General features: G+C 44.7%; 1 protein-coding gene across 2 annotated transcripts in view; it reads right to left on the bottom strand.

Moving 5' to 3' along the window:
• Positions 1-763: 763 nt before the first annotated feature.
• The window catches only part of ushbp1 (Usher syndrome 1C binding protein 1), a 33203-nt gene continuing 5977 nt past the window's right edge, over positions 764-27989 (bottom strand). The window contains exons 4-14 of one of the 2 annotated variants that reach the window (XM_034180132.1): positions 26945-27108; positions 23878-24060; positions 23523-23770; positions 21431-21571; positions 21212-21300; positions 16250-16388; positions 9995-10208; positions 5555-5710; positions 4803-4900; positions 3591-3713; positions 764-1006 (exon numbers count right to left, since the gene is read on the bottom strand). In XM_034180132.1, coding sequence (XP_034036023.1) covers positions 841-1006; positions 3591-3713; positions 4803-4900; positions 5555-5710; positions 9995-10208; positions 16250-16388; positions 21212-21300; positions 21431-21571; positions 23523-23770; positions 23878-24060; positions 26945-27108 — 1721 coding nt within the window. In that variant the 3' untranslated portion in view covers positions 764-840. The remainder of the gene's footprint in view (positions 1007-3590; positions 3714-4802; positions 4901-5554; positions 5711-9994; positions 10209-16249; positions 16389-21211; positions 21301-21430; positions 21572-23522; positions 23771-23877; positions 24061-26944; positions 27109-27989) is intronic. The other variant, XM_034180133.1, reaches the window with a different exon arrangement.

Genomic DNA, 27989 nt, shown 5'->3' with positions numbered 1-27989 from the left:
AAAGACGTCTTTATTTTACTTTTTATAAAACAAGTATTTATTTTCATTGAAGTCAAGAAAGGGTGACTATAAAGTGAGTTTTAGCAAAACAGGTATCATTGTCATGTTGAGGTGGCAGAGGGTTGTTGTCGGCAGCTGGGGAAAGTAACTAAAAAAGTAACTAGTAATCTAACTTAGTTACTTTTACAATTGAGTAATCAGTAAAGTAACTAAGTTACTTTTACAATTGAGTAATCAGTAAAGTAACTAAGTTACTTTTTCAAAGTAACTGTGGCAACACTGATTATGGTCTATAGTGTCAAATGCTTTCTGTAAATCAAAGAAAACCCCTACAGTGTGTTGCTTATTCTTGATTGCATTTGTAATTTCTTCTCAAGGCTGTGGCAATTCCTGTTGCTTGTGTAGCTTTTCCAACCATGATTATGCTTTGATCCAGCACTTTATGTGTAAAGAGTCTAGAATATATACAGTTTTCACTTTTGAAATAACTGACAAAAATATTGAACTTCATGATATTAGAATTTTTTGTGTGATGCCCCGTACACTAGACCAGCTTCCCTAAATTTAAGAACACCATAGCTCACTTTGAAATCTGAAAATCTTCTGTGGCCCACCCAAACGTTTAATCACAGTCCCTCTGCATTTGGGATCAGGTTTTGTTAACCCTTGTTAGTTACTGATCATGTTCTTCCTGGTTAAATTAAAACGTCTGCTTCACTGCATGCTGCCACTGTCTTTGCACTCAAAATATGACGGTGTTGTATTTTAATCTGTCCACCCTGACTATCTCGTTGATGTGGATAACATCAGGCGAGGACGACTCAATCACTGGCTGAAGAATCACAGAACTGTCTCTTCCCGCTTCCACTCAGAGGTTTCCACTGCGGCATTCTGTGCTTCGGTTTGGTTGTGGTGAGTCTCTGACATGGATGAAACCTTCTGTTCCAGCTTCCACACCTGCTCTCTATACTTCCTGCGAATGTGCCGGTAAGAGTTCAAGGCCTTGCTGGAACAGAACACAGGCCACAGCATGGACAGAACAATGAAAATGTACATAAAATTGTGAGTAGAAAGAAATGAGCACACACAAAAAAGGAAAACCTGCACTATAATCAGGTGTGGGATTAGTTTTCTTATACACCACCAGACTGGAGTGGATGCAAGTGATTCACTATCATCGTTGTTTATTCATATTTAAAGTTAAAGTGTGTAGGATTTAGTGTCATCAAGTGGTGAAGTTGCAGATCTAGTGGTCACGGTTTTGTTTTTCTTCATATTTTTTGCTTCTTTGCCCACATAGTCCATGAGCCAGTTTTGACTGAACAATCCACTTACAATCCAATCCTCAGTGTACCATGGCCTACCCAAAATGTATGATAGCCATCCCAGGGTGGTAGCTGTAGCCAGGTAGGGGTCAATGAAGAGTTACACAGAGGTCAAAATTTTAAAACGCTCCAATTATTTTGAAAAATAAACCACATTATTTGAGTGATCACAGCAATTCCATAGTATGGGAGGTGCCTCGCCATGCTGTGTGTGCTCAGACGTGACTGGTCGCGATATGCATACCACATGTTGGGGCGAGCTGACACATTGGTATGCCACGTGTGTTGCATTGCAACACCACACTTGTGGGGGTACTTAGACAAGTTTCACATCCAGCTCGAAAGTGGTCGTCTGCTCACTATTTTCATGCTACAGGGGAGGTGATGGTCTTGTGGTTATGCGTTGGGCTTGAGACCAAAGGATCCTCTGTTCAAATCCCAGCCTGACCAGAAAATCACTAAGGGCCCTTGGGCAAGGTCTCGTTAATCCCCTAGTTGCTCCCGGTGTGTAGTGAGTACCTTGTATGGCAGCACCCTCACATAGGGGGAAATGTGAGGCATTATTGTGTGAAGCACTTTGAGCATCTGATGCAGATGGAAAAGCGCTATACGAGGTCTGTTAGAAAAGTATCAGACCTTTTTATTTTTTGCAAAAACCTGATGGATTTGAATCCCGTGTGCTTGCATGAGCAAACCTTGAACCTTTGTGCGTGTGCGTGAACTTTTTCACGCCTGTCGATTATGTCATTTGCTGGTAAGCAACCTTTGTGTGGGACATGTGCAGTGCGCTCAGCGGATTTTAATTTCAAGGAAGAAGACGGAATGACTGGAGCAGCGCCACATCAAATTTTGCCAGAAACTGGGCAACAGCCAGGTGGAAACCATTCGGATTATTCAGACGGCTTTCGGTGACGATGCTTTGGGCATCACACAGATTAAGGAGCGGTACAACTGGTTTAAAGACGTCTGCACAACGGTGGAGAGCGAGCCACGCACCGGTCAGCCATCAACATGCTGAAATGACCAGATCATTTCCAAAATGAACGCTGTGGTGATGCGGGACCGTTGTGTGACATTCCACTGTGACAGAAGATTTGGCCATGAAAAGAGTGGCTGTGAAATTCATGCTGCTGCTGACGGCGGCGCGAAAGCGCCTCCGTATTGGAAGTCTCACAGGACATGTTGTGACATGCCCACCTCTTCCACAATTTCTCGGATAGTCACACGACTGAAAAGTCACTGAAAGCCGTCTGAATCTTCCGAATGGTTTCCACCTGGCTGTCGCCCAGTTTCTGGCAAAATTTGATGCGGCGCTGCTCCAGTCGTTCCATCTTTTTCCTTGAAATGAAAATCCGCCAAGCACACTGCACACATCCCACACAAAGGCTGCTTACCAGCAAATGACGCAATCGACAGGCGTGAAAAAGTTCACGCATGCGCATGAAGGTTCAAGGTTTGCTCATGCAAGCACATGTGATTCAAATCCATCAGGTTTTTGCAAAAAATAAAAAGGTCTGATACTTTTCTAACAGACCTCATATAAAAGCAGTCCATTTACCATTTAACAGTGTGAATGGCACCACATTTTCTAAGTGCCCAGCAAGCAGTGTTGGATATTTGTGTGTGTCACCTGGAATTTGGCCGACACCTGCCATGAGAGGGATCGAATGGGCTCTCACAGGGCACACTCTGTATTTCGGCCACTGGTGTGTGCGAATAGTTGTAGCGACACGTGTAACAAGGTGTTAGAGGCAGCTCCGATTTTTCACAAATGGCATACAATTTCTCCTTCATGCACTAGTCGGTTTCAATCATGTTATATATGAAGGGGGCTTTATATTTGTTAATAAATATGAATCAGTAAAATTTAGTTATTTTACCATATTTAAAATATATATAACTTTTTAGGTGAAGAAACTACATAATTTCTTTTAGGTGGTTTCCTTTCAGTTTATAAGAAAATTGGGTAGTAATTAATCAGGATAAATAATTTTATTACGGAGTGATCATCAGTAATTGACTTTGTGTTATCTTATGTTGGGCAGTATACAAAGACAGCCGTTTGCAAAACAAGATCTGTAATTCGATTTTTGCTGGAATGAGAATTTTTAGGCATTTCCAATTTGATTTTCTAATAAGTCAGTGATGGGGAAGAAAACTAATTCTAATGATAAAATTCTAGGGTGAGTATGTTTTGCACAGTACTGCAGGCTAAATTCAGGTAGGCCTTGTACAGCTATGGTATGGATTGTGAAGGTCTCTAACCTGTGAGCCTGAGTGAGCCGAGCAATTTGCTCTCCACTGTCTCTCCTGTGGGAGGCAACATCTGATAGAGCCATATTCAATGAATCCTGAACCAAAGCCAGTCTCCTCTTCAGGGCTTGTTCTCTGAAATTAAATACATACATAAATACTTGTATATGTATACAAGGACTTTGTTGGACTCAACATTGGAATAAATAAATAAATAAAATAATGATGCTGCACCTGGAGTGGAAATTTCTGTCCAAAGTCTTCCTTTGTGCTGATAGTGTTTCTAAGCAACAGTCTAATCCCAGGCAACAAATCCTTGTCGACATGCATACAGTTGAGGTCATCTGTTCACATACTGTACACCTTTGATAACATCTTTCTAACTCAGTTTTCTCCAGTTACACATACTAAATTTTATTAAACAAAATGTGTTCAATTATGGCCACTTTTTCCTTTATGAATTAAAAAAAAAATAACAGAAGATAGATGTATGAGTATTTCAGGTGTTATTCACTATGTGAGCTTTTCAGTGGGTCAAAGGTTTACGTAAGATGAGTGCCTCTAAACAGTGTGGAAGATTGATGTTGTACATGCTCCTCAATGACTAATTCAGGGTTAATTGAGGAACCTTTGGATGTATTTAAAGGACTACCTGTAGAACCCATGCGTTTTTCCATTCAAGAGCAGGGAAAAAGGTGAAGAATTACGCAAAGTCATCCAGAGCACAATTTTGCATTTCCACAAGTCTGGTTCCTCTTTAGGAGCCATCTCCAAAAGATTCATGGCACCAGGAGCAACTATACCATCTACTGCACAAAAATACAACAAGCTTGGGACCACAGACACTTTGCTTTGAGGACGTAGGCCCAAATTAACACCCGAGTAAGGATCAAATATTTGTTCTAAAGGTCCACCAAAACCTGAAGATCACGGCTAATGAAATGATTAAGGAGTTAGAGGCATCAGATGGAAAGGTGACATCATCCATTTTTACACCGCGCCATGTCAACCAAGGAAGAAGTCATTAATCTTCTTTGCAAATCAAAGAAATCTGGCTCAGAAATCATAGCTCAAAGATACACCCCTGGATCCTGATCCACACCAATATTTAATCAACTTTTTCTTGACCCAAGGCCAACGTCTCCACCAAATGACATTGAAATCTATTCATGTGCTTTTGAGATATTTTGACGACTAACAACAAACCGTTACTAAAAGACTCACCTTTGCAGGATGACTTGTAGCTCTTTTAGAAGTGGTCCGGTCCGAGGGCCCGGTGTGTCACTGTCACTGCCTGTCTTAGCTGCACTTTCAGACAGCCTCTAAAATAACATTCAGTTCTGGAATTACTCTCTAAAAACATTGTATTTTCATTGAAAAGCTTGACATACCTATTACAGGCTGCATTAAACTCTAAGAGAAAAAAACAGTGTACCATGTAAATGTTTGCTAACCTACAGAGTAGCTACTGTGATGTTATCTTAAATAATCTACAGGATAAATTAAATTTATTGGCGACAAAACAAACTTAAAGGGTACTCTGCACAAACAGGTTTTATTCCATTTTAAAAAGGGCTGGAACTTAATGTTCACATATCACATATCAGACAGAAAACCATATAGAAAGTAAAACATGACATTTTTAACAGCCTGTTGGAAAGGTTCAGTGGTTTTCCAGTAGTACTTCAGATTGAAGCAGAAAGTTGTGTACTGTTTCTGTGTTACAATTCGTTCTTCAATGACAAAGGTGTGCGGCGAGACAGAAATCAGAAGACCTTGTGGAACTAAAATATCTTCCTTGGCCTGGAGGGATTCTGCTTTGGTAGATCTGTGATTTCCCGTGTGGCACACCCAGATCTGAATCAGGTCTGTCACAGTGGACCAACATCCTGCTCTCTATTGCTCAGTTCACCTTGACTCCATATTATGTGAAAGTGGAAAATGGTAAGCACTGCTATAGGAGCGTGTCCAACTACCTGATCATTCCTACGGTCCTCCAGCTCCTCTCGGAGGCTTTCTGGGACAAGAGCTCCAGCTGCGTCCTGAGCTTTCTGAGCCATTAACCTCCACTCCAGGCTCCTCAGTTCTTTCTCCTTGAAGCGGATTAGAGCTCGCATGTCTGACATCTCCTCCTGCAATGACCCGGTCCCCACAGATACTTAAAACTACATAAAGAGGGTCATGTTGAACAGCTAAACTCCTTATCTACCTTCTCTAGGTATAAGTCCGATCAGACTTTCATGTCAAACATCACCAAAGTACCGCAGTTCAGACTGTGCATGTAAAAACTGACATTGGGGTGAATGTGAGGCATAATTGTAAAGCGCTTTGAGCATCTGATGCAGATGGAAAAGTGCTATATAAATGCAGTCCATTTCATATTTACCATTTAAAAACTAAGCTACACAAGTATGAAATCCTGAGTTAACTTCTAGTGAAACATTTGGACAATCAACACCCAAAATTCTTCGAAAATCTCCTGTTACTCTTCCACTTGGAAAGAGGGTGTAACAAGCTGCAGTTCCTGTACAAATAAAGGGGTCATATTGTGCAAAATCAGTTTTTATCCCATATTTACGTACGTACATGTAAATATCTCTAGGATTTCATGTTAAAAGTGATCAAAATCCCACAGTTCTATGCCCATATATTTAGAAACTACCCTATTATAAACAAAATTAAGGCCTGTAATGATCGTTTTGAACTTCTGAATGTTTATCACGGAAGTCCATTTAAAGTCCTTGTTGTGTTGGAAATACCCAAATTATCCAGTCTGTGTAACACACCCACAACAACTGTGAGATGGTCACACAGATGGAACCTTTTCCCTTTAGAAAGGGGACTTGGTGAGCAGCAGTTTCCTTCCATTTAAAGCAACAGGCCTAGAAACAGGCTGATTCTTAGAGACCTTAATATGCACTTTATTATTATCATAATTTTCAATTTAGCCTGTGTTTAATCAGCTTAGTCCTATACCAGAGAGATGTCTTTTATAAGGGGATTTGGCTAAAGGTCACTTCACACATAACACGAATGAAGCCAAATGATGCACGAAGGAGGATTCGAATGACATTCGTGAAAAGTTGAGCCACATCTGAATAGCTCGTACAGCAGTCGGTACAGCCATTCCACCACCGCACAGGCACATCACAATCGCGGCGCACTTGCGTTGGTAACCCAATCAAACGGCAGCTGAGATGAGGTCGTACCGCCATCTGACTGCAGTCCCAACACTCATACAGTGAGTTATACACAACTCGGACCATTCGGACTGAGGTCGAGAGGGTGTACAAAATGTTCAGCAACATCAAATCCTGGCAGAAAGTCTCATTACAGGATGAATGAGATCAAATGACACCCAGATGGCCATTCGACCTACACTCGGCCAAACTCGATGTGCAGTCGCAATCCAAACACCACCACCTGTAGTTGCAGTGCACTTATAACAGACGGGCTCATTCCCGCGGCCAGCCCAAATGTAGTGCACATGACACCAGTTTCAAGGTGCACTCGAGGTGGTTAAAGTCCTAGGGCAGTCAAGGAGCTGTCTCACCGCCATCTGGCTGCAATCCAAGTGGTTGAAACGACACCTCAACAGCCGTCAAAATAATGTGAATGCGGCTGGCTGACATACCACAATGGCCAGCCACCACAGACCGTGGCCGACTGGCCTGGCTGTGGCATGGATGAGGTGGATCATACCTGCATGGGCCCAGGATGTACCAAGTGGGCACCGAGTGCAACACTGATGGCAACCGACTGTGCCCCCCCGAGCAACACGAATGGCATCCAAGTGTGCTGTGCGGCTCCCTCAGTGATATGAATGGTGGCTGATTTGACCGAATGCCACACAAATGGCGTCTGAGTGTGTCATGTGTCCCTCCACCCAGGTGACATGGACGGCATCCCAGTGTGTCATTTGGCCCCCCGAGCGACACAAATGGCATCTGAGTGTGTTGTGTGGCAGTTGGGTTGCATCCTGCCTGGTGTTCTTGCAGTCTTCTGGTCTTGGTGGTATTCATGTCCTGACTGCATTCGGCCTATTTCTGGGTATCTGTTCGGTGTTCTTGGCATATTCGACCTGGATTTGGGCGCTGCTGCTCTCTGACTTTGCCCAATCCATTTGGACCAGCTTCATAACATATACTGGGTATTTGGGCAGCAATCAGACGCCATCCGTTCACGCCTGTCTGAATGTCTAGCCCTCCCGACTGCAGCTCAAATTTATTGGGTTTGGCCCATTCGGCCTGATTCAGCCTGATTCGGCCTGCTTCGCCCAACTTCATGTTATGTGTGAAGGAGCCTTAAGAATAGCAGCAACATTTTATCCCTTCGCTGTCTATTGGGTGTGCTTAACTACAAAGTTTAATATTTGTTTTTAAGACACTCAATATTACCTTTTTCTCTTCTTCTTCTTGTGGCTGGTCCTGTTAGGGGTCGCTACAACAACTTATCCATCTCAATCATAACCTGTCTTCTGCACCTTCCTCTGTCACACCAACCACCTGCATGTCCTCTCTCAGCACACCCATAAACCTCCTCTTTGGCCTCCCTGTTCTCCTCCTGCCTGGTGGTTCCATCCTCAGCATCCTTCTCCCTATATACCCTGGGTCAGTATTCTGCACATGTTCAAAACATCTCAATCTCACCTCTCTGACTTTACCCCACTGACATGCTCATTCCTCATCCTGTCCATCCTTGTCACTCCCAAATAAAATCACGTCTTCATCTCTGCCACCTCTGCCTCCTGTCTTTTTCTTAGCACCACTGTCTTCAACCAGTCTCAGTTTTGAGTATTTGGTATCACTGTGCCCCGGGTCGATGTGACACACATGAGTCATGTTATCAAATAGCTTATAGTCTGGAGAAGACATAAAACATGCTCATCAGTTGGACGGGGTAGTCTTCTAACTAATAACAATTTTTGGGCCACCTTTCCTCTGTTGTGAGAAATAAATACAAAGACACTGACATCCACAAATTTTGCTTTTGATAGGAAAAAACTGACTTCGCTTGCCACTTAGTTTTACCCTTAATGTATCCAAAAACAAAACGAATTTATAAGGGGGATGTCTTTATGCAGAAAAATTGTGGACGAGCTGGGCATGTCCCAGCATGTCCTGTGAGGCTTCAACACGGTGGCGCTTTTGCTGCACCATCAGCTTCGTGCCGATGAATTTCGCTGCAACTCTTTTCATGGCCAAATCTTCTGTCACAGTGGAATGTTCCGAAAAAGTGCTGATGTCCACCTCTTTCACAATTTCTCGGATAGTCACACGACGGTCCCGCATCACCAAAGCGTTCACTTTGGAAATGATCCGGTCATTTCAGCATGTTGATGGCCGACCGGAGCGTGGCTCGTTCTCCACCGTTGTGCGGACGTCTTTAAACCGGTTGTACCGCTCCTTAATCTGTGTGATGCCCATAGGATCGTCACCGAAAGCTGTCTGAATAATCCGAATGGTTTCCACCTGGCTGTTGCCCAGTTTCTGGCAAAATTTGATGCAGTCGCGCTGCTCCAGTCGTTCCGCCATTTTTCTTGCAAAGAAAAAACGACGAGAGACTCCACCCATCCTCACACAAAGGCTACTTACAAGCAAATGACGCAATCGACAGACGTGAAAAAACTCATGCATGCGCACGAAGGTTCAAGGTTGGCTCATGCGAGTACACGTGATTCAAATCCATCAGGTTTTTGAAAAAAAATAAAAAGGTCGGATACTTTTCTAACAGACCTCGTATATGTAGTTTTGCAGATATAGCTACTGATTCACTGTGCCCCGGTTTCCCCTACTTTTCTGCCACAAATCACTCCTGCCATCTTTTCATTTTTTGGAGAATGCATGTGATGTATTTCTAAATGTGGCATCTTTAAAAAAAAGATAATTCATTCATAGGTTTTTAATATTTTGTTACAAGTTAAAAACAGTTATATTCATGCTTTATGTGTATTATGCATTTCTTTTATGATTCAAATCAACGTGTCTACATACTGATATTTCTGACATTTTAACACTATCTGGATGCAGATTTATACTAAGGTGTCAATATATCCAGGGAAATTGTACTTTGCACTTCCGCAAAAAGCCATGTGAAATTGCAGTGAATAGCACAAAAACTATCCTCAACTATAATGGAAACAAACAAAACAGTTGTGGCTTTAGACTGAACACAGAGAGCACAGTTATGAAATGTCAAAACTGTTTCTATGTGTATATCTTGGAAAGACTGGATTTTGAGATAATGTGAAGGTTTTTGTTCTCTGCTGATTCTTCTAAATGTCATCATTATCTCACTAAGTCTGTGGGTGCCTCTTTTTTCCATTTTGTTCACTTTCTATATTTGGCTGCATGGCTGAAAGTTAGAGGGTCTTAATTTTCTTTACATAATACACGTTATAATCTTGTAGTTCCTACCCTGACGGAGATAAGCTCATAGAACAGTGAAGCTCTTTCTTTCTTGTTGTCAGGAAATCTGGTGTTGTCTGTAAGCCCAGGTCCTCCAGTATCGGAGCACAGTTTCTCGTCTGTCCCTGGACCAGATTTAGGAACACAGATGGCAGCTCGGTTCTTCTTCAGGCGCTCAATTTGTTGACGTAGAGCAGCTTCTCGCTTCATCAAGTCAGGTGTCCTGTATGAGAGAAAGCAGGGTGTGAAACACTGAATAAATGTGAATTTGAATCGGGATGCCAACTTTTAACATATTTAAAACATCTTTATCGATATATTATGACCCTAAGAAACCCACTATCCATACAGCTGAGGTCCCCTGACGTCAATTACAGCTGTCTCTATGACTCGCGCAGAGATATAATGGAGCTCACGATGAACATTTTATAATACAACTTAGCATACAAGACCAGTCAAAAGTTTGGACACACTTTGTTGTGAAGGTGTCGTAGCACGGACCCACAACAGGGGGCGCAAATGAACGGACAATGAGTAAGCCAAAAGGTAACAATTTAATGTTGTGATATTACACAACGAAACGTGTCTTAATGTTCACAGTCAATAAACACCAGGTGACGTGTGGGCAGGCTCGAAGATAGAAGACGCCCGACGAGAGAGAAGCCGCGTCCCACACGGCTTCCACCACCAACGGCCTGAAGAACACCGGAGCCGCCAAGTCCCGAGTCCCCAGGTGGCCTCTGTCTTCGGCTGTCGACCCTGGTACTGCTGGCAGAAAACAGAAAGATGATGTGTGAGTGTGAGTCCGCACACTCAGTGATTAACAGTCCAGACACCGTTAGGAGGGAGCACCTCCACCTCCAGATACGTTATCACTTGTGCAGCTCCTGTTTGTCTTCCTTCTGGATGGAGTGAGAGACGAAGACCGTCGTCCTCTCACTATCCGCCAATCCAGTCTTCCACAGACTTCACAGGTACGCGGCTGCACACAGATCACAGTTTAGATACACTAACAACAGCAGAGAAGAATTACCTTAGTACTGGTAGTCGATTTCTCGGCGGGGAGGTGGAGTTGCAGTCCGGCTTATATGGTGGTGTAGATGAGTGACAGCTGGAGTAATGAGTGACAGCTGTCACCTCCTCTGGGTCTGGCGCCCTCTTGTGCTTGGAGCCCGCACTCCAAGCAGGGCGCCCTCTGGTGGTGGTGGGCCAGCAGTACCTCCTCTTCAGCGGCCCACACAACAGGACCCCCCCCCTCAACGGGCGCCTCCTGGCGCCCGACCAGGCTTGTCCGGGTGTCGGCTGTAGAAATCGGCCAGGAGGGCCGGGTCCAGGATGAAGCTCCTCTTCACCCAGGAGCGTTCCTCGGGTCCATACCCCTCCCAGTCCACCAGATATTGGAACCCCCGGCCCTTACGACGGACGTCCAGGAGCCTGCGGACCGTCCAAGCAGGCTCCCCGTCGATGAGCCGGGCAGGAGGCGGCGTAGGGCCAGGTGCACAGAGGGGCGAGGTGTGGTGTGGCTTGATACGGGACACGTGGAAAACAGGGTGGATCCGCAGTGAAGCTGGGAGTCGGAGCTTCACTGCGGCCGGGTTGATGATCTTGAGGATGGGGAATGGGCCGATGTATCTGTCCTTTAATTTGGGTGAGTCCACACAGAGGGGGATGTCCTTTGTTGACAGCCACACCTCCTGCCCGGGCTGGTATGTGGGGGCCGGGGAACGTCGGCGGTCCGCATGGGCTTTGGCCCTCGTCCGGACCTTTAATAGGGCAGAGCGGGCGGTCCGCCACACCCGGCGGCACCTCCTGAGGTGGGCCTGGACCGAGGGCACACCGACCTCTCCCTCCACCAGCGGGAACAATGGGGGCTGGAACCCCAAACATGCCTCAAAAGGGGAGAGGCCGGTAGCAGACGAGATTTGGCTGTTATGGGCATACTCGATCCAGGCCAGATGGTGACTCCAGGCCGCCGGGTGCGCGGAGGTGACGCAGCGAAGGGCCTGTTCCAACTCCTGGTTAGCCCGCTCTGCCTGGCCGTTGGTCTGGGGGTGGTACCCGGACGAGAGACTCACGGTGGCCCCCAGCTCCTTACAGAAACCCTTCCACACCTGTGAAGAGAACTGGGGACCACGATCTGACACGATGTCCGATGGTATCCCATGCAGCCGCATGACGTGGTGGACCAGGAGGTCCGCCGTCTCCTGGGCCGTCGGGAGCTTCGGGAGGGCCACGAAGTGGGCCGCCTTGGAGAACCGGTCCACTATCGTGAGAATAACGGTGTTGCCCTGGGACGGCGGGAGGCCCGTGATGAAGTCCAGGCCGATGTGAGACCAGGGACGATGAGGCACTGGCAGGGGTTGGAGGAGTCCCGTCGTCCTCCGATGGTCTGCCTTGCCCCTGGCGCAGATGGTACAGGCCTGGACGTAGTCCCGGACGTCGGTTTCCAGGGACGCCCACCAGAAGCGCTGCTGGACTACTGCCACGGTCCTACGCACTCCGGGATGACAGGAGAGCTTGGACCCGTGACAGAAGTCCAATACGGCAGCTCTTGCCTCTGGTGGGACGTACAGTCTGTTCTTGGGGCCAGTCCCCGGGTCCGGGCTCGTTGTCAGGGCCTCCCGGACGTTCTTCTCCACGTCCCAGGTGAGGGTGGCCACGACAGTGGACTCGGGGATGATGGTCTCGGTGGGGTTCGACAGCCCCGCTTTGGCTTCTTCTTCGTGAACCCGGGACAATGCATCTGGTTTTTGGTTCTTGGTCCCGGGGCGATACGTGATCTGGAAGTCAAAGCGCCCGAAGAACAGAGACCAGCGGGCTTGCCTGGGGTTCAGCCGCTTGGCGGTCCGGATGTACTCCAGGTTCCGATGGTCCGTGAAAACCGTGAAGGGCAACGATGCCCCCTCCAGCAGGTGTCTCCACACTTCAAGAGCCTCCTTCACCGCAAGAAGTTCCCGATTGCCGACGTCATAGTTCCGTTCAGCTGGGGTCAACCTGCGGGAATAAAAGGCACAAGGATGGAGGACTTTATCAGCCTCCACGCTCTGGGACAGCACGGCTCCTATCCCTGAGTCAGAGGCGTCCACTTCTACTATGTACTGGCGATCAGGATCAGGCTGCACCAGAACTGGTGCAGTCGAGAACCGGCGTTTCAACTCCTGGAACGCGGCTTCGCACCGATCCGACCAGGCGAAGGGGACCTTGGTGGAGGTCAGGGCAGTCAGGGGGCTAACTACCTGACTGTAACCTTTAATGAACCTCCTGTAGAAATTTGCAAAGCCTAGGAACTGCTGTAGTTTCCTGCGGCTTATCGGTTGGGGCCAATCTCTCACCGCCGCAACCTTAGCCGGATCAGGGGCGACGGAGTTGGAGGAGATGATGAACCCCAGGAAGGACAAAGAAGTGCGGTGGAACTCGCACTTCTCGCCCTTCACAAACAGCCGGTTCTCCAACAACCGCTGTAGGACCTGACGTACATGCTGGACATGGGTCTCAGGGTCCGGGGAAAGTCCATTTACAAAGGCGGCGCGGAGCGCAACGTTATTCCAGCCGGACCTCGCTGCCGCGATGCGGAAGTCGACTGCATACTCGGCTGCGCTACGGCGCCCCTGTCTCATTGACAGCAGCACGTTCGAAGCGGTCTCGCCTCTGTTGGGATGATCAAACACTTGTTTGAATTCCCGTACGAACCCAGTATAAGACGTTAGGAGCCGTGAATTCTGCTCCCAAAGCGCCGTAGCCCATGCGCGTGCCTTTCCTCGAAGCAAATTAATAACATAAGCCACCCGGCTAGCGTCTGATGCGTACATGACGGGGCGCTGTGAAAAGACGAGCGAACACTGCATGAGGAAGTCCGCGCACGTCTCGACACAGCCCCCGTACGGTTCCGGAGGGCTTATGTATGCTTCAGGGGACGGTGGGGGGGTTCGTTGAACGACCAGTGGAACGTTTGATACGGGCCCAGGACCAGCCAGAGGAGTGGCTGCAGCAGCGCCCTGATCGCGCGCTTCCACCCTTGCGGTGAGAGCCTCCACCTTCCGATTAAGGAGGACACTCTGCTCGGTCACAAACACTAACCGGGCCTTGAAGGCGGTTAAGATCTGCTGCAGCTCACTCAACCCGCCTCCCGCTGACGCCTGCGCTCCTGGCTCTTCCATTGGCCGTTCAAGCTGGAGTTGACGCCCCTCGGAGTCCATGACGATGGCCGAGAAATCCTGTTGTGAAGGTGTCGTAGCACGGACCCACAACAGGGGGCGCAAATGAACGGACAATGAGTAAGCCAAAAGGTAACAATTTAATGTTGTGATATTACACAACGAAACGTGTCTTAATGTTCACAGTCAATAAACACCAGGTGACGTGTGGGCAGGCTCGAAGATAGAAGACGCCCGACGAGAGAGAAGCCGCGTCCCACACGGCTTCCACCACCAACGGCCTGAAGAACACCGGAGCCGCCAAGTCCCGAGTCCCCAGGTGGCCTCTGTCTTCGGCTGTCGACCCTGGTACTGCTGGCAGAAAACAGAAAGATGATGTGTGAGTGTGAGTCCGCACACTCAGTGATTAACAGTCCAGACACCGTTAGGAGGGAGCACCTCCACCTCCAGATACGTTATCACTTGTGCAGCTCCTGTTTGTCTTCCTTCTGGATGGAGTGAGAGACGAAGACCGTCGTCCTCTCACTATCCGCCAATCCAGTCTTCCACAGACTTCACAGGTACGCGGCTGCACACAGATCACAGTTTAGATACACTAACAACAGCAGAGAAGAATTACCTTAGTACTGGTAGTCGATTTCTCGGCGGGGAGGTGGAGTTGCAGTCCGGCTTATATGGTGGTGTAGATGAGTGACAGCTGGAGTAATGAGTGACAGCTGTCACCTCCTCTGGGTCTGGCGCCCTCTTGTGCTTGGAGCCCGCACTCCAAGCAGGGCGCCCTCTGGTGGTGGTGGGCCAGCAGTACCTCCTCTTCAGCGGCCCACACAACACACTTTCCATATCTCTGGATACTATAACAGGAATCAAACAAGAGTCTATGACTCCCCCTGGAGGGGTAGACAATCCATCATGGGTTACTTCCAAAGCTACCGCCGGTACCCTTTTATAATGCAGATGAAGAGTCTTGTCCAAGGACACGGACAGGTAGTGTGACTGTGTATCAAACCCACATTGACGTGTCGGTGACTCAAGTCCTAAGTATCCAACTGAGCTACCCACAGCCGTATACAGTATTCTTTACTTCTATGACCTCCAAAAGGGGTGTGCATGACTTTTTAAGATTTTATAGAAAACATTACACAAAACTGTAACTTTCCAAATGCTAGACTTTGTTACACTAATGAGTAATTTCTATTTCACTTAGCTGTTCTGTCTTAAATTGAAATTAAGCAATCAAAAGCTTTATTCATCTGTAATTGACCAATAAAAAAATGGTGTACCATGGCAGTTCTGTAATAACAGATACAAACACACAAAAGGTATGCTTTATATCCATGTTGTAGCCCAAAAGGTGCAGCATTTCACAATTTTCAGGCAGGATATGGCTACATTTTTGTACATTACCTTTACATTACATTACATTTGCTACATTACCATTACAAATTGCAATAAATGTATAAAATTTTGTAAATCTTAAAAAAAAAAAAAAAAAAAAAAGCCGTAGCACAGCCATTCCCACACTTAAGAACACCAGGGACAATTTTAAAATATGAAAATCATCTGGGGCCTACCAACATCTTTAATCACAATTTTGATTACCAAATGACGTATTGTGGCGTATTGTGAAGCCCATGGCTTTGTTGAATTACATTTTAAAAATAAATGATTTGAGGTCATTTTAAAATTTATTACAAAATTTGAAATTGCAGATATTATAAATGATTTGATTTTTTTTATGACCTTTCTTGGCCCACCTCCAGTACTTTTGCAGCCCACCAGGAGGCCACAGTCTAATCTTTGGGAATCTCTGCCGTAGCAGTTTAGACTTCTGTCTGATTAGAATGGGTTGTTGTGCTTTTGTTGCCTGTAAATTTGCCAAATTTGCATTTGTATCCTGTCATAAAGGAAATTATTATTTTTAAGCAAAAATGCTGTTGTTGTTTCTGTCAGTACATGGATGTGTGAATTAACATGTCTATAGCAGTCATTTGAATTTCACATAAAAATTCAGAATTGATGACACATTCTGTCAGTCCACCAGTAAATAATCATCCCCAAACTTAGCCCCACCCAGAAGAAGCCTCTGGATGCGCCCATAACTTTATGGCACCTTTGCTCTGAGTGACTCTGTGTGTGCGTCTCTTCTGCGCTCTCTGCTGCTGAGAAGGACGTGGAAATCTCCTCCGTTCCTATATGTCTGTGCTGATCTGCTGGACTGTCAGGCTGCTGCATGATGTTACTGACTCGTTCTGAAGAAAGAAAATTCGCAGTGAGATTCAAGAACAAGACAGAAGCTGTAATATGAAATAGAATACATTTTTGATCACAATTTGTTTCCTCATCACAGAACCTTGGGACTCCGGCGAGGGCGGTCGCATCTCCTCCTCTCTCCTCTATCTCTGCTCCAACCTTCAAAGTCCCTACTTCACCAAGCTGTGAATTCTTCAAACTATATTGGATTAACCATGGAATTGATCAGCTGGTCTCTGAACGCTATTGACACCATTTTTTCTACAACAAGATCAGGGCCGGGGGACCCTGCGTGCCCAGATGGAACTTACCCTGCGGGCTATGTTCTCGACACCTGGGAGACGTGGCGGGTCGCATGCTTTCCGCCTTTCTCTGTGGAGGACGTCGTCGATTTATTCATATTTGGTTTCATAGTAGGAGGGCTGGTACTTATTGGCTTATGTGCTGCCCTGACCTACCGGAAGATTGGCAAGACCGCTGCCGCCAAAACCACAACCCCTCGCTTGTCCGTCATGATTAATGAGTTGGGCAAGACGATGCATTCTCAGGCTGTGTTAAACTTTGAACTCAGACGCAAATTGGATAACATCTCGGAGCAAATGTGTGCCTTGTAGGAGAAGGTGAAGATTTCAGAGGCCGGGGAATTTTTAATAATTGGGATCTGGTTTGTTCATGTGAAGCTGGAAAAGTGTTTTTCACTGCTCAACCACAAACACAGCCGGCTTATCAGCCTCTCAAGGATAAAATGCCCATTGTTTATCCTCCAGAAGAATCTCTATGGCCTTGGGAAGATTGGCTGCCTCCTTATCTCTCTTACTCCAATACACAAGGACAGACAGACTCACACATGGACAAAGACTGAAGCATGCTCCACTTTCCCTCTTACCTCCCCTCCTGCCCCCCATCACACACCCCATCCCGGCCACCGCTCAAAACCACCCCTTCTCCCCTCGAGGGCTGCACGTTTAGCTGCGGGCAGGTCCCCGTTCCCCCCAAGCTAGTGGTGGCACGACTTCCTGTGTGCAGCGGCTACCACACACTCACATCACCTCAATTGGAGAAAACGGGACTGTTTCAAGTTTAGGTGCACATAAACCAATGTCAAATGTATATGTGTGTCTTCATTCTGATGTGTGCCATTATCACGGTAAACAAGTAATAATTGTGGACTAATTGCTGTATCTTGTCTGTGGAAATGTGAGTGTGGACGTAATCTCGTTGTTGTTGCACTTGTAATGACAATGACAATAAATCTCATCCATCCATCCATCCAATATTCAAACATATTGCTAAGATTTTGACAACATTTAAGCTTTCTTTATCAACAATATAATGAAAGAACATTTTCAGGATTCCAAAATTAATAGGAAAACAGGCTGAATTTGAATCATCCTGGATAGAATGTTTTCTGAAACAAGCTGTGATTCATAGCTCTCTAATTCATGACCAGCCTTTACAGAAGCTGTTTGTTTCTCATTTAGGAACTAAATTGTGACAGAAAAATTCTGCTCCTGTTGTTTTCCTCATACATTGTCTGACCTTTAATTCAGAGAGATGACAGCATGTGCACACATTCCTGTCTAAAAGCTTTAACATGCAGTGGAGATCTTAATAGCCACCAGATCTAGCCTTTGGAAATGAAAGAAAGCTACATGTTTCAAGTTACATGTAAGTTCAACCACTCCTGCTCCTAATTTCCATCATCCATCTATTGCATAAGTGACACAAATTTGCTATTGATCTTGTGCATCACAAATTCACCAGATTTTCCATCAGTTTATCCTAATTAAATGTCTTTTGAGTTGTGGAAACACAAAATAACATTTATGATTTTCAGTTATTGTATTCACCTTCTGTAGGGGATGGTCTTATCTATTCATCCACCTACAGAGTACATATACAGGTTTTGTAAAAAATAATAAAGTAGGAAAAACAATGAAACACTCCTAAATCTGTGATATTTATGAATAAATATGACTATGGAAAACATTACACTATTTTTCACCTTAAAATTCATTGTTAATGTCAGGTTGTATTTAATAAGGTTGTTGCAATTGTTTTATTATTGAGTAATCATCAGGAACTGGCTTTGTGTCATCAACTAGCCGGTACACCACTGTCACACAGCAAGAATGCGCAGGAACCAGCCCGACACGGCAAATATTGCCATTATACCGAAGCAGTCGGGAGGAAAAGAGGAGTGGTCAGCAGTGTCACAACACATCCAGAGTACCTCGTTCACACCTGCACGATGGCATCCAAAGTGCATGTAGACAACTTTTTAGATCACGCAGACTGTAATCAGACGGCCATAAAAGGCGCTGAAGACTGCCCGATGTCCAAACATCTGGATGGCAAACATGGGACTGGAGTGGAAGAGAGCGATGTGTTCCTCATGCGCACGTGCACGCGAGTGCGCACGTGTGGGGCTGCAATTGTCTCCTAGCTGTGTGTGTGTGTGTGTGTGTGTGTGTGTGTGTGTGTGTGTGTGTGTGTGTGTGTGTGTGTGTACATAACGCTGCATGAGCCACTAAGCATGCACGGGGCACATGTGCATGTGTGCCACTGGACAACTTTGCTAAAAGTTTGCTGGCAGTGAGCCATGCTGTGCCATGCGTCGGACACGGCCTTTCCAGCAAACTTTAATTTCTTTTTTGTGTGTTTTGGTTCACTTCAGTAGTACAATGCAACTCTGGACACCGCAATAGTTGGATTATCACATCAGATTTATTTTTGTCGTGGTTCATTCCAGCACACACCAGCCGGGTGAGAGGATTTTAACCACAGGCTGCCGTCTCAGCTCCACGTCCACACTGCGCCTGGCACAACAGTTCCATGTCATATCTCCTACAGAGTTAGAAGGTGATCATATATTACAAGGGGAGGTCCGATCAGCTCAGAGCCTGATGCGTGCACTGACGCGTTACTGCGCACCACGGAGAAGGCGCAGTTGCCCGTGTTATATACAAATATGATGGAGACAATAGTTCACATTATTTAAGTCGCCCATGGGAAGGAATGGACAAATATCTGTCCTGTAAGGTCTATTGTGGATGTAACAGCCTGTTCAGATTTGCGCCTGCATGCGCACAGTAGCACACGGTGCTTTCACTTTAATAGCTGCTGTTCATATTCACTGTACATGATAATAATTCATAATTAATATCATGTGAAGTGTGACACATACATTTCAACAGTTCCTTTGCACTTCAGGGGAGGGGGGTGGACATTATTATACATGGCACATGCAGGTCATACCGGCAGGCTTTGCCATGCCAGATCCATCTTGAGGTTCACTCATATGTGCTCAAATCGTTTCACATCCTGTTTTGCTGCCATCAGAATATGTAAATTGCAGTCAGATGGTCCTCAGATTGCACATGGACCGCCATTGGATAGGTGTCCCATGTTGACGGTGCCTGGAGGGTTTTGAACATGTGCATCACAGCTGATTTTGACCAACAGTGTGGACTCTCTTGGAACTGAAACCGACAGTTTTCAGATGTACAACAATTTGTCATTCTGACGCTGTTCTGCGTGATTCTGGCTATGTGTGACGGGAGTATAACCTTTTTTTTCTTTTTCATTACGAAATTTTGTTTGTAACTACAGAAATAATTTGTTCATTAAAATAAAACAAAATAAAATATTTTGCTTGAATAGAACTGTTTAGACATTTCAGTCTGAATTTTCTGTTGACCCACTAACAAAGAACAAAAATCAGACATTCTATTTCATGAAGTAGCTGAAAAATGCTGTGTGGTACTGTAGTCAGGTTGTGCACAACATATTGGACATTATGCTCAAAATGGAAATAATTATGGTCAAGCTGCCACAAACTGCAATTCATAAATGTCAAGCTGAAGCTGAAACTCATTACTCAATTGAGTATTTTATACCACAGTCCAAACCAGCACTTTAGAATTATTTTGAGTGAATTAGTTTGATGATTTTCAGTGCTGGAGTCCTGAAACTTCAGAGTGTTGGTCTTGGAGTTCTATACCTTGGTATAAAAAGCATAGCACTGGGTACAAAGAGGCTGGACTGCAGGTCCACATTATGCAAGGGTGTGTTGTGGACATTCTGTAGGTGTATCATAATATCAACCAATCACCTGTGAGTGTCACCTGCCATCCCCTTTAAACAGGACTTTACAAGATGCACAGCGCACAGCGCAATGATACTGAATGGAGGAAAGCAGATATAATGCTGGAAACTACAGTGACAGTAGTCTTGTCAATTCTTTTTAACACCTGTTTCTCCACAATGTGCAGAGTGTACATGTGGTGAATCCACTTGTGTAAAGTGCATTTGAGTGCTGCACTCTTAAAATGCTGCTTTGTGGTAGTCTAAACTAGAAATACTTTCTTTTGGCGGACGATAGTCGCACCTCAGCTTTGCACCTGACCCACACCTCTTTTTTAGACACCCACACTTATGGGTACATTTTGAATCAAAAGAAGACAGGTGCTGGGCTTGAAAAAGAAAACTGCATCAGGTAGAAACTAACAATGACACTCGCACGGCACCGTGCACTATTTTGTTCAGGGTAGAAGACAGCACCCAAGATCACATGAAGCAGCTGATTTACAAACTATCATCATAATGAATGTGTTGTCGTATTTTGCAACCTCTTTCCCACCTGTAAATTTTATTACAAACTGATTATGCACATTGTTTTAAAGTCTGCAGTATAAAACAAAGCCAACCCCAAAAAACTACCATTATTCTTTTATTTAAAAAATGACTTACTGGTGTTATTGTGTATGAATGACAGTGGTGTATTCATACAATAAGTGTGTTGTTGAGTGTATTCAAGCACCTGTTGTGAGTGTCTGTAGAGGAGCACTTTGCTGTTTCTGGGCCTCGTGAAGTGACAGCAGCTCACTGTAGGCCTCTTCACACTCCTCACTGTCCATCAAAACCACAAAATAACATCATTTATAATATAGTTCCATTTGCAGACTTTGTGTGATTGTTAGAAGAACACACATAAGGAATAATGACCACAGTGATGTTATGAGTGTGTTTATGTGGGTACTGGTATCTGAGAGCAGTCTGCATGGCAGAACAGTCAGCTTCCAGTTTGTTGAGGGTGATGCTGGTCAGCTCGGACTCTCCTTTCCTTCTCTCCAGAGCTGCGGTCAGCCGCTCATTTCTCACCTTCAGCCTCTCGATGCACCTGTGATACCCAGAGAGGAAGGGGAGGAGGTCAGGATCAGCATCTGCGTGGTTAACGTTTATGGCAAAAAAATAATAATTTAATCAACTTGACAGATCCAAACAAGGAATTATGATGATTTATTGTTGTTTAACTTTCTGTTTTCATCCTTGTGAGTTTTGAGATTTTTAGTTTTTCACCATTTTGAGCAGAGTTAAATTTAGTTTACCCTCCTGTTGTGTAAGTAACATGGGTTTTGTCTGTGCATCCATCTGGTTGTGTATGCAGTGTTTTTTTCCTCTGTGTGTGTGTGTGTGTGTGTGTGTGTGTTGTGTGTGTGTGTGTGTGTGTGTGTGTGTGTGTGTGTGTGTGTGTGTGTGTGTGTGTGTGTGTGTGTGTGTGTGTGTGTGTGTGTATTCTGTGGCTTGTCTCTGCTTTGTTACACACCTGTCTTACATCTTTGTGCATTTGTCCCAGTGTATCTGTCCATGTGCTCAGTTGGTATTTATCGATTTATTGTTATGGTTTGTTTGTGTTCAAGTCCAGTCAGCCAGTTTGTCCATGAGTATATGTGTTTTGGAATTTCCAGTTCTGAGTATTATAAACTGAACCCTGAACTTCAGTCAATAGAGCCATGTATTGTGCTCAAAAACAAGTGTCATGACTCATGTCCTAAATTTGGGTTCTATTCCTGTGTCACCTGACAAAAATGACCAAATTAGATTTTTCAAGATCAAACTAGACAAAAAATTGAAAATTGCATTTTTGCCATTATTTCTTGTATCAATAACATTATTTGTAAATGGAGGCAATAGATTTTAAACCAAAAATGGTGATGTTACCATCACCAAGGGTTGGTGCAAATTAGTTTGTCATAAACTCTACTGAAAGGATGGCTGGCCTTAGATGGATGGACATGGGGTCCAGATTCACCAGATCACACAAATTTCTGAGCTCTCTACATGTGTGCAGATTTTAATTCAATTTGGTGGGTCACCTTGCATGGCACCACGGTGACATCGGTGCTGCCATGTTATCCTGGCTGTCTGTATGTGCGAATGTCTGAGTGAATATGCGAATGTGAGGCATCATTGTAAAGTGGTTAAGCATCTCCATCAGATAGAAAAGCCCTAAAGAAATGTTTTTTTATGGCTCACTTTGATTTTCACATTATTTGAACTACTATGTGTTATTTGTACTTTGGAAAAACAATACCCCCGACCTGCCCTTTAATCCATTTAAATCCAGACTGACAGAAGACTGTTCAGGCTCAGCAGAGGTATGACTAAGTGTTCTCTTGATCCTTTTATTAAAGTGTTCAAAATAAGAGGATGGAAATGTTATTTTATTTGACTTTGACTTACTGAGAATAATCTCTCTGAGCCACTGCAGTCTGCATTTAGAACATATCATTCCACTGAGACACCTCTCACTAAAATGGTAAAAGGTCTGCTTGCAAAACAATAGCTGCTCGTAAGAAAAACAGCATGCTGGGAGTCGAACTGTTCCTTTGGCTAACAGGAAGGCTGTAGCACAGACCAAATGAAATTTGGCCAAATGACCAAATGCTATTTGTATTTAAAGCATAGCACTTCCTGACTCATTTCCAAGGAAAAGTTGCTTCTGTCAAGTAATAATGTTTCATGCAGTATTAACAAAACTGTTTTTCTTCTAAATGCTCAAGTGACCAAAGCTTAGTCATTAAAGCTACAGTAAGTGTCTGTCACTGATGGACTTCAAAACTTTGAAACTGGTTTCTGTCATCTGTTGAAGTGTCTGTGCAAGCCGCGAACCCCCACGTTATACCCGGTGGTGCAGGTCAGCACCTTGTCGTCCGAGCATCAGTGTATCAGTGTGATTATAACTGACAATTCTGGTGGTCTTCACACAAATGGAACAGAGTCACCATCCAAACAAACAGATGTTCCCGCTGAGAGTCTTTGAAATATCACGAGCTGTGTCTCTGTCTCACCTGTTCAGCCGTTCAGTCTCATTTTCCGAACCAGGACTAGGACATTGACTTCCTGAGTTAACAGCAGCCAGTAGAGAACTGTCCCCACCAGGAGCTCCTGCTTGGGTTCTTCTTCTGAGGACTGAAGGAGAACCAGGGAAAGGAGGAGAGGCCCAGTCAGGACTGAGACTGCCAGCAGGGGAGTTTCCTGAGGGTTTGTAGGAAGAAGAGCAGCTGCCTGACTTCCAGGCTGCATGTAGGACCATCATCTGAAAGGCAAGTAAAGCAGAGGTACACTGGATCTACTTGAAAACCACTTGATGATTCATGTTGCACTGTTACAAAACAAACAAACTGGCATCTCAGTATCCCTCACCTTGTTCTTCTCCTCCTCCATCTGCCTGTTGGTGCTTTTTGTTCTCTCCATCTTCTCCTGGTGATTTTGCACAGTACTTCTGTGAGTTTTCTCCTGTTTGTCCCAATCCAGATTATCGTCTTGGTACTTCGGCAAACCTGACGGGCACGAAATTCCAAACTCTTTTTCCATCTCATCCAGTATCTGTAATGGATTACATGTATGGCAGGTAGCAAAATTAAAAAGGAATGCAGCAGATTTCATCAAAAATATCTGTCCTGTAAATATCTGTCAACCAACATAAAGTATGACACCAACGATAATGAATGTTTCAAAGATAATCAAAATAAACAACATAATCGGTACAGAAAATATTTGCCAAAGACTGATGTAGGGCTGCACACTTTATGCAAGTGGCTCTGGCTATAAAAGTGATAATTTTGTTGTGTTATATACTACTTCAAGGTGTGTGTATCTACGTACACCATTGTTTAGACTTTTTTTAATATAAAGAAGCGTGAATTGTTGTGTGTTGGGGGGTGTGTGGCTGGACATTTTGGTGTTCTTTTCTTTTCTTTGCTCTCCAGGTGGCATGAAAACTGATTTGTCTGTGGAGAAGGTGCTGGCTGAAGAGTCCTTCACCCTCATCAACATCATGTGCAGCGCCTGTGGATGGTGCTCGCGTGCAGCCTTGAAGACTTTTGGCTGGAGCAGATGATTGGATGGCGTTCTGCATTTGGGTCATGTGTGATTCGGGCAGAGCTGCCGGGAACTCGACCTTGTGATGTTCGTTTGTGAGACGCTGATGACCGCGCCTGGGTTTGACACATCGAGCCCGTGAGGCAGGAGGGGTGAGGGACACATGCTGTCAGCACACATCAGAGGTGATTAAGTGTTTGACTGATTGTTGATAGTGGCTTGGTGTTTTGTTGTGCAGTATGTTTGAATTGTGATGGGAGTTGTGCAGCTTGCTTCTCACTGCTGTGGCGTGCGGACAGGTGATCCTCCACCTGTTGTGAGAAGCTGCTCATTTGCATAGAGCTTAAAGTGCGGACCTGAATGTGTTGCTGATGGTGTGTGTCTTTTGAAGGATGTTGGTTGTAACTGCTGACTTGCCTCGCCTCTTCTATGCTTCGCAGAGGGTCGGTTTGTCGTGTCCACCTGGGGGGTGTTTGGCGGTGGTAGTGGGTCCAGGACTGGTGGGCTTCGATCCTTTTGGGCGCTGGAGAGCGTGCCAGCCTTCACTCCACCAGAAGGACGCTATTTTAGTTTTTACACTTTATTATACACCAGCGGGTGAATAAATAAATTGTTTTTGTTATTGGAACCGCTTTCTGGTTATTTTTAGCGCTGGGTTCCGTCTGATGCAGGTTCGCTCCTCAACCCGCGTCGACACATAACAGTGAATTATGTTTTTTAAATTAGATGACATCCCTGCAACAGACTGGCGTCTTGTCCAGGGTGTACCCCGCCTCACATCCTATGACTGCTGGGATAGGCTCCAGCCCCCCTGATCCTTAATTGGAGTAAACAATTGAAGATGAGTGAGTGAGTGAATGTTATGACAGTACAAAATTCAGACATGTAACAGCTCAAGGGTTCACAGATCTTTGACCGCCACCATATGTGCTGATGACATTCATCATTGCCCCTTCATTATCCAACTTCACCCTCATCACCCTGACAGACACTACTTGTCTAACACACTCTGAGTAGTCTTCCTTTAGAGTGACCCCCAACACCATTTCTCTTCCCATCCCCACCATGACCAAACAATTTGAACACCACTCTGATGCTCCTAGCCTCATTCCCTTCTGCTTGGTCTGTTGTCCACACAGTATGTCTTAATTTCTCCTCTTCATCATATCAGCCAACTCTCTCTGTTTAACCAGTCATACTGCCATTATTCAAAGTCCATATTCTCACTTTCATACTTTTAAATTTCCTCTTCTCTTGCTGACCCCAGACACCTTCTCCAGCTCTTCTTTTTCACCCAACAGTAGCCATTTTCTGTTGGCACCCAGTTGGACTGGTGGCAGTCATTGTTAAACAGGACCTCAACTGATTTGGAAATTTAATTTGTGACCTGCATGTTTGATTCGGCACCAGATGCCCTTCCTGATGTTACCCTATCTGAGCTTGGGACCAGCACTCAGAAGGCACTAGCTTGTGCAGCCAATGTGACAAAATTTACAGTGTGTGTCTTCCTCCATCTATCCTTCTCATTTGCTTGGCTTGGGATCGGCAATCAGAATGTACTGGTTTGACACTCGATGTAGCTGATCTAAAAAAAATGATCATAATAATTTGGGTTGCTTGCACTAATCAGAAAATATGACATCTGTGCCCTATATGGGTCAGGTTGGGCTGGGAGCATGCCAACCATAGCACAGTGATGTGGTGTATAGGTGTGCTTCAACCAGTTGTCTACAGTCCTTAACCCTGCAGTATCATTGTGCCTTGAGATTCATCAGTGGTTGTAGCCGCCTCACCCACCACTGTGAGTTGTATGACAAAGCTGGCATGCCTTCTTTGGCTATATGACGATATACACATTGGATGACTCTGGTTTACAAGACTCTTATTGGAGTGGTTCTGACCTATTTCACACTGTAACTACAAAGAGATATATACGTCTAACAGAAGCTTCCACAGAAAGTCACTGAAAGTGTAAATTTTAGGCTTTATCCAGAGCAATCAAAACCCAAACACTCTTGACTCCTCGCTGAGTGCTGCAGTTAGGGAATCCTTTGATTCCACAAAGATTACAGCATCATCTGCAAAATCAAGGTAAATAAATATTTCCTCAGCAGCAAAGATACCCAGGTTTCTGTATTCCACAGCCAATACCTGGTACATGCAGGCACTGAACAGAGTAGGAACCACAACACATACCTGGAGAATGCCAGAATTCTTTCCCAAAAAGGCAAAAAAAAAAAAAAAAATCCAATTTTCAGGTCATATCATCCAGTTATGTGAGCATAGCCTGTGATATCTTTAGATTTATATTTTCACAGAACAGCATGCTGGAGTAATTTGCACTTCTACATTAAATTCAAAAGCATAAATGAAACATGATGCATGAGACCTGAGTGGCTTTAATCCAACTTTCCTGAGCTGCTCTCTGCTGCTCTTTGACTTTGGCCTGATCGGAGGCTGTGATTGGTTCAGCCCAGGACCTTCTGCAGCTGATAGAGTCTTCCACTGCTGATAAAACCTCCTCAAGTTTTGTCCACACCACGTTGCTGCCTCCTAGTGGATGACAAGTAGATGTGCATTGTGCGGTTGCATTTCTTGTTTCAAGTGAAAAGCAAATGGCGTTCAATATGTTGTTTTTAGGGTTTTCATCTGGCATATAAAGCAAGAATGAGTGTTACTGGTCTTTCAGTTCAATTTAGTTTTATTTATACTGCCAAATAAATAAATAAATAAATAAATAAAAATCACTGAATAATTCAGTGGCTTTATATTGTCCACAGCATATGGCTGTGGACAATATAAGTAGTGGACAAAAGTATTCAGCCCCTTGGTATTTCACACATTTTAATTTATTTATGACATTTCAAATACAAAAAGAAAATCAGGCTTCTAAAATTTCTAAAATTATCTTTCTCAAACTCAAAGCAGATCCCTGCAACTTGATATAAATGAATTAAAAATATAAAAGCCAAGATGATGGGTTGCATCACTAATGGTAAATCTGTGTGGAGTAGACAGTTCTCAAAAACTGAGTGACTGTGCAAGAAGGAGAAAAGTGAGGAAAGCCACCAAGACACCCAGACAACCCAGAAGAAGTTAAAGGCTTCTCTAGCTGTGATTGGAGAAATTGTGCACAGTCCATGTTTTGCATTTTGTATCCCCAGTTATACAGCTTCATGATGAAGTGGTAAAGAGAAGGATTTTATTAAAAAGAAGACCTGAAATTCAGTTAAATTTTGCCAGAAGGTACATCTGAGATGCAAGCCTAGATTTGATGTTTTGGTGAATGAAAATCTTCAGTGTCTGAGAACTGTCTACTCCACGCAGATTTACCACAGAGTGCCATATTGTTTGTATTTCTCGATAATTGATGTAAATAAAGTTCAAGACATATTCAGTGACTTGGAAATGTTCATGTATCCATCCCCTGACTT

Source organism: Thalassophryne amazonica, chromosome 10 (assembly GCF_902500255.1).
Source record: "Thalassophryne amazonica chromosome 10, fThaAma1.1, whole genome shotgun sequence".
Taxonomy (NCBI): domain Eukaryota; kingdom Metazoa; phylum Chordata; class Actinopteri; order Batrachoidiformes; family Batrachoididae; genus Thalassophryne; species Thalassophryne amazonica.
Note: the sequence above shows the minus strand (reverse complement) of the source record. Positions and strands in the feature narration are given on the sequence as shown.